This window comes from Cavia porcellus, unplaced genomic scaffold, assembly GCF_034190915.1.
Source record: "Cavia porcellus strain 051 isolate PalLab524CR breed Dunkin Hartley unplaced genomic scaffold, mCavPor4.1 scaffold_1, whole genome shotgun sequence".
NCBI lineage: Eukaryota > Metazoa > Chordata > Mammalia > Rodentia > Caviidae > Cavia > Cavia porcellus.
In genome coordinates, this window is record NW_026947484.1 from 32690282 (window position 1) to 32700020 (window position 9739).

General features: G+C 56.4%; 1 protein-coding gene across 3 annotated transcripts; it reads right to left on the reverse strand.

The window, feature by feature from the left end:
- Positions 1-765: 765 nt before the first annotated feature.
- Nkx2-1 (NK2 homeobox 1) lies at positions 766-4779 on the reverse strand. 3 transcript variants are annotated; one of them, XM_063246723.1, is made up of 3 exons: positions 4605-4779; positions 3400-3785; positions 766-2437 (listed from the first exon to the last, which is right to left on the reverse strand). In XM_063246723.1, the coding sequence occupies exons 2-3, from the start codon at positions 3770-3772 to the stop codon at positions 1692-1694; spliced, it is 1119 nt and encodes a 372-aa protein (XP_063102793.1). In that variant the 5' UTR covers positions 3773-3785; positions 4605-4779; the 3' UTR covers positions 766-1691. The 3 variants fall into 3 exon arrangements, with proteins under 3 accessions (XP_063102793.1, XP_063102777.1, XP_063102788.1); XM_063246707.1 differs by having other exon boundaries at positions 4462-4775; XM_063246718.1 differs by lacking the exon at positions 4605-4779 and adding an exon at positions 3883-4450.
- Between the last annotated feature and the right edge of the window lie 4960 nt (positions 4780-9739).

The following is a 9739-nucleotide window of genomic DNA, read 5'->3' on the forward strand; positions in this document are numbered from 1 at the left end:
AGCAAGTGGAAGAGTGGGACCTGAAAAAGACAGTTTGTTGCAAAGATTTAGGAGCCCAGAGATGGAAACTATGGCAACAAAATGTGAAACAACATCCCAAAGTCCTGTGATAAGCATCCAGAGTCCGGCCACCCAGTCCAGCCTGGACCCCAGCCGCAGCCGTGAGAAGGTGTTGAATCCCTGAGCACGGTCTGCTGTTTTTGAAATAACCCCCCAAAAGACTTCAGTTTGATTTAAGAAAAAAGCCACCCACCAAATTTTGTGAAAGAGCTTGGTTGTGGATTATTTACATAACTGGTTTGATGTTTCGGACTACAGAAACAACTCATTTACTAAAAATGAAACTGATTCACTGTTACCTCAAATGGAGGTCCTGGGTCACTGTTTTTAAATGTTGCCTCAGCTGTATAGGAGGACAGTAGGTAGTTGCTGGGTTTCTAAAAATAGAAGGCTGACTTTGAAAATGAGTTCTGTGGTCTCTTTTTCTTCCTCCCTCCTCTGCCTCCTGGTAGAAGTAGTTTAGCTTTGCCCTTCTCTGGTGTCTCAGGACTGTTCACAGTTTGATTCCACTCACTCCCAAAGCAGAAAATTCCCTCTTCCCATGGGACAGAAACTTGGGGCCTGACCTCCTTAGTCAGTTCAGAATCCTTTGAGCTCAAACCCAAACAGTTCAGCTCCCATCAGCCCAAAGAGAAGTTCCCCCCAAAAAAGTCATTTAAAGCCAAATCAAAATCAACCCAAAAGATGCTTTTAATCAGAAAAAGAACCTTTTTAATTTGTATAATTTATTAGAAGCGTCTTAGGAACTATATTTAAGCCAAATATCTACATAAGTTACAACAGAAAAAGACTGACGTGGCAAATACCAAACTGCCAAATAATATACACAGATTTATCAATGCCCATTTTTAAAAAATGTGAGGGGCTGGGGATAGGAAGTTGGTTTTTTTTTTTTTACAACAAAATGTACAGATTACTAAAAACTAGGCATTTAATCCAACTTTTGACAGGATTTTACAGCTACAAGTTCACATCAAACAAAACAATTTTCTAGGCGGAGATGGCTGGACTGAACCTAAATGGCTAGAGGGCACCTGGAAGGGGCACTTCCTTTGTGTCATTCACAAGTGGGTCATGTCAAAGAATCTTCCCTCTCCCCAGCTCCTGTCCTCCTTCTTAAAAAAAAAAAAAAAAGAAAGAAAGAAAGAAAGAAAAGAAAAAGAAAGAAAGAAAAAACAATCCTGGTATTTACAGGCGAGTTCACTTCGCTGGAAAAGTGTACAGAGAGTGAAGTTTGAGGTCACTGGAGTCCAGGTCCACAACAGTGATGAGCCTTCTCCAAATTGTGCCCCGCCCCAGCGTGAGGAACCCCTTAGAATCACCGAAAACACACCCCAGAAGCTGTTCTTTCTATGTCTTTCTGTGTTTAAAGACTCCGTAAGGAACTGAATTTGCTTGGCTGGTTTTATTTTCTTTTTCTTAAAAAAAATCCACAAATTTTAGAAAGGAAAAAATAAAGGAAAGAAAGATGTCCAGCAGTTTGGCCTCTGTGTAGTTTCCCTTGGTCTAAACGTGGACGGGTTCTTAAGAAAAGTCAAAGCGCGTGGAGCAGCGGTGAACGGTGGTCTGTGTGGCAGGCGGAGGGGAGGTGGCGAGGCAGCGCGCTGGGCCAGGGCGGGCCTCCAGTCCTCTCACCAGGTCCGACCATATAGCAAGGTGGAGCAGGACATGGTGCCGTAGTCCGAGCCCGAGGAGTTCAGGTGGGACAGGCTGGAGACCTGGCCCTGCAGCGCTGCGGGGCTGGCGGCGTGGTGCGCCAGGTCCGGGGACTGGCCCGCGCTGCCCGGCTGGTGACCAGGGTGTGCGCCCAGGCCGGCGCCACCGCTGCCCACCGAGATAGCGGCCGCTGCCGCCTGCGCCGCCTGCGCCTGCTGCTGCGCCTGCTGCTGCGCGTGGTGGCCTTGGAGGCTGGCGGCTCCCGGCGCGGGGGCGCCCGCCTGGCACGGTTTGCCGTCTTTCACCAGGACCGGCACAGCCACGCGGCGCGGCGACTGCTGCTGAGCCTGCTGCTGTTGGGGGCATCCGGCGCCCCCGCCGCCCCCGCCGCCGCCGCTGTCCTGCTGCAACTGTTGCTGAGCCGCCTTGTCCTTGGCCTGGCGCTTCATCTTGTAGCGGTGGTTCTGGAACCAGATCTTGACCTGCGTGGGCGTCAGGTGGATCATGCTGGCCAGATGCTCGCGCTCCGGCGCCGACAGGTACTTCTGCTGCTTGAAGCGTCGCTCCAGCTCGTACACCTGCGCCTGGGAGAAGAGCACCCGGCGCTTCCTGCGCGGCGCGCTTGGCAGCGGGGCCATGTTCTTGCTCACGTCCCCCAGCGAGCCCAGGCCGCCCATGCCGCTCATATTCATGCCGCTCGCCGGGCCCATGAAGCGGGAGACTGTAAGCGACAAACGCACAGCGTCGGGCCGGGGCTGGGGCCGAGGCCAGGGCCAGGCCGAGCAGACCCTGCCCTCGCCCGTGACCCGCCCAGCCCGCCCCGACGGCGCCCTCTGCACAGAGGCTGCCCGGTGCCAGCCGCTGAAGCCCAGCCGCTGGAGATCGCTGGCGCTGCCCCGGGCGGTGCAGTGGGACAGCGTGCCGGAGCGCATCGCGGTTGACCCTGGCTCTCACCTACAACCCCCGTCTCAGCATCCTCTGGCACCCCAAAAAGCGCAGAGAAGTGTGTGTTGGGGTGGTGCTGAGAGATTACTCCTCTTTTGGTACCCTAGCCCTGCTGGGGTTAACCGGTCACAGGCGGCGGCGAATGGGGTTCAGGCAGGGACTTGGGATCCGACGGAAACCTCCAACTTTGGAAGGTTAGGAAAGGAGGGTGCTCTCTTCTGAAAGCTCAGCCCCTCGGGTGCTTTGCCTCTTCCTCTTCGCTTCTCTGCTGTAGGCCCCGTGAAGGCACCCGCGGGGCCCATGTAGAGCCCCCTCCGGAGCCGCGCGCCCTCCCACTGGTCCAGACTTGGCTGAGGAGCGCGCGGGGCCGGGCGCTGCAGTGCATCCCGCCGGGCGGCCTCCCTCCCGGCCAGGCCCTCCTCGCCACCCTCTGCGCCCCTTGATCCCTAAGCTCAGCTGGGGGTGCGTGTGCGTGTGCCTCCCTCGGCCCTCGGATGTCTTCCCGCGGAGCACAGCTCCCGCTTGGGGACGCCTGAGGCTACTGAGTACCAGCACCTGTCCGCGGGACTTCCGCGCTACTAAGTGCTTCTCCTTGGACACCAGCCCCCAAGCCCCGCAGGAGGAAGCTCCCCAGCTCCCGCACCCAACTCCTGGCGCCGCGGCAGGCTGCCCGCCCCACGCCCAGCGCGCAGCCCGCCGGTGCCCGGCCCGCAGCCCGCGGCGGGGCGGCCCACTTACTGGCCGGGAAGCGCGGGTCCGGGTTGGCGCCGTACCATCCGGGGCCCGAGGCGCTGTTCCGCATGGTGTCCTGGTAGGGCGGCAGCTCGCTCATGTTGCCCAGGTTGCCGTTGCAGTAGCCCCCCACGGCGGAGTGCGAGAGCTGGGGCACCCCCGCCGCCGTCATGTGGTAGGCGGCCGTGACGGCGCCGTGGTGCCCCACGGCGTGCTGCTGCATGGCCGCGGCCGGCGGGGCCGCCTGGCCCTGCCTGTACGCCGCCAGCGGAGCCCCGAGGCCGCCGCCCTCCATGCCCACTTTCTTGTAGCTTTCCTCCAGGGGACTCAAGATGTCAGACACTGAGAACGGAGTCGTGTGCTTTGGACTCATCGACATGATTCGGCGGCGGCTGGAGGAGGAAGGAAGAGGAGGAAAAAAAAGGGAGAGGGGGAAGGCGAAGCCTCGCTGCTTTTTTTTTCTCCCTTTGCCAAATATTCTGGTGTTACCTTAACGCCGATCTTGTTGGATGTACACGTAACGGAGTGGACCGAGTCCGCCTTAATTGGCTGGAGTGGAGGCTCGGGGGCTGCCTCGCGTTTGTTTTAGCCCGGCGCCAGGTTTTAGGCAACCACCAGAGGCGGGGCGTAAGCGCTAAAGCAACAAGACAATAGAAGCCTACATCTTGCCCGAGATAATTAGCTTACATGCTGATGACAAGGTAAACACCTTTAAGTTTCACTTGTCAGGATTTTTAGATCAGAGAGAGAGAGAGAGAGAGAGAGAGAGAGAGAGAGAGAGAGAGAGAGCGCCAAAGCATTTCTCCCCCCTCCCCTACACACCCCCATCCCCATTTTTTGCGGGGTGCGGGCGGAGGCGAGGGAGGGGAAGGAGGAGGGACGAGAGCGGGAGGGCCGGGTGGGGTGGAGAGGAGCCCGGGAGGAGGCCGGTGGGGAGGCAGGAAGGTGAATGCTGCTTTGCAACCAACTTGAGGAGTTACAAAGTGGAACCACTTTCCCAAGTGGTGGGGTTCCCGGGCCGGGACGGGTCTTTAGGGAGAGGGGCCGGGGCGCGGGTCGGGGGTTCACCTGAGCCTGCCGGGGCTGCTCCTCCCTCCCGCCGCGGCCTCCCAGCCCCGCGCCTTCCCACCGCCTCCGCACCACATCGGGCTGCGCTGCGCTGCGCCGGGCCCCAGTCGCCACCAAACGATCGAGAGAGTCTGAGGACGAACCCTAGGGCCGCAGGGTCGGTCTGCGTGTCTGTCAGTCTGTCTGCTCCTCTGCCGCCGTCCCAGGGACACCTCTGCTCCCCGCCCCCTTTCCTCCTCCCCGAGAGATTCCCAGCGGGCGGAGGGGAGCCGAGTAAGGGGACGACCGCCGCCGCCGCCGCCGAGAGGCTGCCGCGGATCCCCGCGCCGCCCGCCCACCCCACCCCACCCCACCCCAGCGCCCCGGCGGCGGGCCCCCCGCACCCCCCCCCCCGCCCAGGCGTGCGGCGGCCTCCCGGGCTGCGGGCGGGGTGGGGAGGGGCGCTGGCGTGATCGCGGCTCCGCCGGCCGGCTGGTCCCATCGGAGACGCATCTGGGGTCCCTGACCCTCGGCCCAGTCCCCGAACTCGCGGTGCTGGGGCTGCCGCTGACTTTGTGAGAACATCCCAGCCGCGGCCCTGGAGCCCAGACCCCGCTCCTCTCCCTTCCAGGGAGGACGCCACCCACAGCGCGGCGGAGCCTTGTCGGGGGCCTGAGCCCCAACCCTGGAGGACCCGCGGCCAGGAGGGGCGAGCACCCGGGCGCCCGCAGCCCAGCGTGGCGGAGGAGGAGCTGCGCCTCGGCTCGCCTCCGCCCGGAGCTCAGCCATGCAAAAGTGCACTTGCTTCCCCGGGAATAACCAAATATCTTTGTTTAAAGTGGCGGCGTAAATGGCCAGTCGCTTTGTGGCCACGCTGGATATTAGTAGATGAGGATCATTCTGCTTCAATTGGGCTGCTCTCATCCGGCAAGCAAGAAACTGCTTAGGAGGAAGTGGGTTTCCTGTCCGCGCGTTCCCAGGCTTCAAGTGTGAGCCCCGCGCCTCGAGGGTCCTCCGACGCCTGGCGAGGGGGAGCAGTGGGCTGGGCCGTGGGGCGCCAGTTGCGTTGCTCTGGGCAGGCCAGAGCCGGCCGCCCAGTGAACCCCACGGCGGAACCCTGCCTGGCGTGGATTCTGAGACCAATTCCATCTTTCCCTCCTGGATTTTAAACATTTTCGTCGTTGTTTGTTTTCGTTTTTCTTTCCCTTTGGCTCTTTGAGCTTTCCCAAAGCCTTGGGGCCAGAGGGCGGGATGCTCTCTGCTGGGCAGGTGCTTCCCAGCACTTCGAAGGCCGGTCAAGAAGGCTTCTCAAATTTAGATTATTGTTTTCACATCTTCTTTCTCCTCCTTGTAGTGAGGAAGCTCCAGATAATGAACAGGCAGTTTTGAACTATTCAGCTGGCTAGGATCCTTTTTCCATTAATAGCATTTTACAGCGGGGAAAGTTCTGCTTATTTGCGTTTTAAGATTTCAATCCTTTCCTTGAAACATGCTCTGTATTCCTTCAATACAAAGCCAACTTCTACAGTCTCATTGGCTTTTCTCCCCCGCCTACCTCCCTAACCAGGGTTCAAAAAAGCTCAGGAGACCCTGGAACTCCTAAGTGGGCCCAGGTTTCCCCAGATCTCTGCAGCAGCTATGGGGCAGTGTCCCTTACATTTTCTTTTCTTTTGAATAATGATGGCCTGCAGTTTGTATTGCTAAAGACAGGTACCAAACTATCTCTGCGCCCTTCTCTTTCAAGTGTGTGTGGGGGGGTGCTCTCAGGAAGAATTTAGAACCTAACAGCTGTGCTTTGGTCAATGTAATGTCTAGGGAGCAGTGAGGGGAGGTGAAACCGGGCTCAAGTGAACAACAGAGAGAGTGAGCAGGGCAGAAGGTAGACCTTGTCTGGAGCCACAGCCCAGATAGGCCTGCATCCCACATGGGCTCTTCTGAAGGTGACGTGGTCTCTGTCTCTGTCTCTCTGCCTGTCTCTGTCTCTGTCTCTGTCTCTTTGACTTTTTTAAAAGTTCAGTGCCAGAACTTGAGGTTTCTGTAGTAATTCTCATGAGTGTACCCTCCCTATCTTTAGGGTTCCAGACCTGGTGAAGAGTTTGGTGAATCTTCCACACCCCTAGGTCATGCTGCCTCCACCTTCCTCTGGTGGCAGCTTTTCAGCCCCCTACAGGATCTGGGGCTCATGTAGCGTCCTCAGCTGCCCAGCCTTGGTTTGCTGGCCTCCAAGAAACACCACCGGGAACCAGAACCATGCAGCAGGCGGTGGGGTGGGGATGCTGAGCCGAGGATTAAGGGAGAGGGGTTTTGGTCTCTCTGAAACTAGCACTTTGTTCCCTTTGAATATTGGTGCACTTCTCTCACACACACCAGCCACCCGCTGGAGCTCAAACCTAGGCTGGGCTTCTTCAGTGCCCAGCACAGGCCTAGGTGCCTCCCCTCACCTGTGCCTTTCTTACACAGCCATCACTCCATCTTTGCCGCACACACTGCACTGCCCGGTGAGGGAAAGGCTGATATCTGTAGCTCCAGACTTGTCAAAGCAAAAACCTTGGGCTCCATTGCCCATTTCTCACCAAAGAGCATCCTTTCTATCCATCACTTCCCTGACTCATCCAGAATAGATCAGGCCTCTCAGTCAAATCAGTGACTTCTCCATGGTTTCAGTTATGTTGGATAATTTAGTCCACCTCTGAGTCACCTTCCTCGAACCTGAAGCTAACTTGCTCCAGGTGCGTGAGTGCAGCTGGAAGCAGCCCAGCACGGGCCCCTCCTAGATCTTTGCGCTGGTGTGCGCTGCCTGGATCTCAAGCACATGCTGCTAGGGTGGCTGCTGCTAGGTCAAGAATCAAGGATCTTCGGAGGAGCAGGTTCAAGTCCAGCCCCAAAGGAGTGAAATCACCACCAGCCTTTGCTCACACTGTGTGGCAGATGGGAAAGGCACCTCTCCCACCCCGTGTGGTTTGGAAGGACAGGAACAAAACAGGGTGATATGCAGAGGAAGGGACTCTTTCTCAGCAACCTTCACATCTGCCTAGCCTTTCTGGTCCTTCACAGTACCCCAGGGCATTAAGTGTGTTTCCTGGCAGTGTTGTTTTTCTTTAAATTTTATTAAAATTCATGATTTACCAAATAGATATTTATTTTGAGAAAAGCTATACTACACCCAGTGCTTGGTCTGAAAAGTCAACTTTCAATCAAAATGCATCTCTTTCTCATGCAGAATTTACATTATAAACAGGAAGTCACTCGTGCAATATGGAGTGCAATATTGAGGCACTACATTTGCAATATACCCCTATTGCTGCAGTGACCAGTGGAGAGAGCTGGGATTGGAATACAGTTCTTCGAGTGGGTTTCCTGGCTCCCCGTCAAAGTCCCCAGTTAATTCAAGTTAAGTTAAGGAAACAAAGCCTCCTAGCCTCTATTTTCTGAGCTGCAAATATGGTCATAACCTAGTGTGTACCACCTTCCTGAATTGTTGTGCTAGGGATTCAGTTAACTCAGGATAAGATCATATCCCTGAGTTTGTAGTTCTTTGAAGTCAATAGCAAACAGAAGGTATTGTTTCTGATTCTGTGTTTGGGGCTTACAGAAACTGTGAATCCCAGCCTCTGACCCTCTGTGAGAAGCGCTTGGGGTCTTCCCACGCTCCCACCAGGTGTGTAGGCTCTATCGCTGGGCTGAGCTGGGCTCACTGATACCAAGGAAGCTCCCTGCCCAGAGAGGGGAAGTCAAAAACCAAGCCCAGCGCTGGAGGTCGCTGCTTGCTAACCCTGAGAGAGGACTGCCTTTGAAGGTGCCTAACTAGTTTCCCTCTCCAAAAGGTCTCCAAGCTTTCCTGGCCTGCTTTCCCAGGAAGGGAGCACACCTGCGAGACTGATAACAGAGCTGGCCTGCTTGGGCAGATGCAGAGCACAGAACAGATTCTCTGTTGCTCCTGGTCCCTGTGGCTTTGACCACCTTGGAGGGAGATCTTTCTTTTACGGGTGGTAGTTGTGGTCTCAGGGTAGACCTCGATGAGATGGACCGCGGAGGGGGAGGATACAAGGCATCCTCTGGCGATTCCTGCACTTGCCTCGCCCTCAGTCTTGAGTGGGAGGTGCCAATGAAGACCAGACACCCTCGGAAAGGAGAGTCCGCCTGGGGCCTGAGGGCAGCGGGTGGGTTCTTTTGTTGGTTGGGTCAAGCCCTCCTAGTGGTTGACTCCTGTGCCATGTCACAGTTCAAACCTCGACCTAACTAGTCTCAAGTTACGCATTCAGAGCCTCTTTCTCGCTCCACCGACTCCGGGGACGCCCCCTGGTGGGAAGGAGTTTGGGGTAGGAGCGAATTGAAGATTAAATTATCAAGCAGAGAGGTGTGGAAACAGCGCTGGAAACACCCTTTGAAATGAAGGGAACCAAAACACTAAGAGGTGGCGAGCTCGGACCTGAAGCTCCTGGAGACACAGCGTCACCTGGCCGCAACGGAGGGAGAAGAGCGGGGTCGAGTCCTAGCTCCACAAAGAACTCGATTTCTCCTTTTCCCTCTCAGTTCTGTTACTGTTAATCAAAAGCCACTAAATTGGCGAAAGAGCGGACCGTGGCGACTCTGGGGATACTTTGCGGGGACAGAAAGCCCCCATCCTAAGCGGTGCTCTGGGGTGCGTGCAGCTAAAGCGAAGTTTTGCAGGTGCTCTGAAATCTAAATGATAGACTCTAGAAGGACCCCGGTGAGCGCGCGACTTTTCGCCCCAAGAAATGTGCAGCCTCGTTCAGATATAGAAGGCAGAAATCTGCAGCGCTTTCTGCAGCGCGTCCTCCGCCAAAGCGCGGAACCTGCAGCGCGCGCTGCTGACCTGGAGAGTTTGCGCTTCGGCGGAGTCGCAGCGGCGCTGTGGTTCTGTTCTCTGCCCCTTTTCTCCTCTCTAACATGCTGCTCTCGCCCTTCCTGCTTCTCCTCAACAACACTTGGCTGGGGGAAATTCAGGTGGCCACTGCGCAATCCTAAGGCCAGCTTCTGGCATTTGAGAGCCTCGGGGTTTTTGGGACAGGACACACTTTGGATTCGCTTTCGCGGCCCAGGCAGGATTGGAGGTCTAATTGCAGACTGAGACGAGCCGCAGTTCCCTCTACCGGCCATTCGGGGAACGGCAACTTTAGAGTAGACTCGGAAGCTTTAGAGCTTCTAGGTCAATCGCAAGCAGACAAGTAGTCTTCAGAGTCTGGTAGTGGTTAGCTGCCACGCATTCACTTACCCTAGCTACTCATCATATTGTCCGCTCTATCACATATCTTTCCATAAGCTCACCCAATGCCAC

What these genes read in the sequence shown, in the direction of transcription:
- Nkx2-1 (XM_063246707.1), bottom strand. Translation starts at nt 4,538, where the DNA reads ATGTGGTGCGGAGGCGGTGGGAAGGCGCGGGGCTGGGAGGCCGCGGCG. An exon ending in AGCAGCCCCGGCAGGCTCAG is followed by an intron (nt 3,786 to 4,461) that starts GTGAACCCCCGA and finishes TTCCTCCTCCAG; the next exon opens with CCGCCGCCGAATCATGTCGA. An exon ending in GGACCCGCGCTTCCCGGCCA is followed by an intron (nt 2,438 to 3,399) that starts GTAAGTGGGCCG and finishes TGTCGCTTACAG; the next exon opens with TCTCCCGCTTCATGGGCCCG.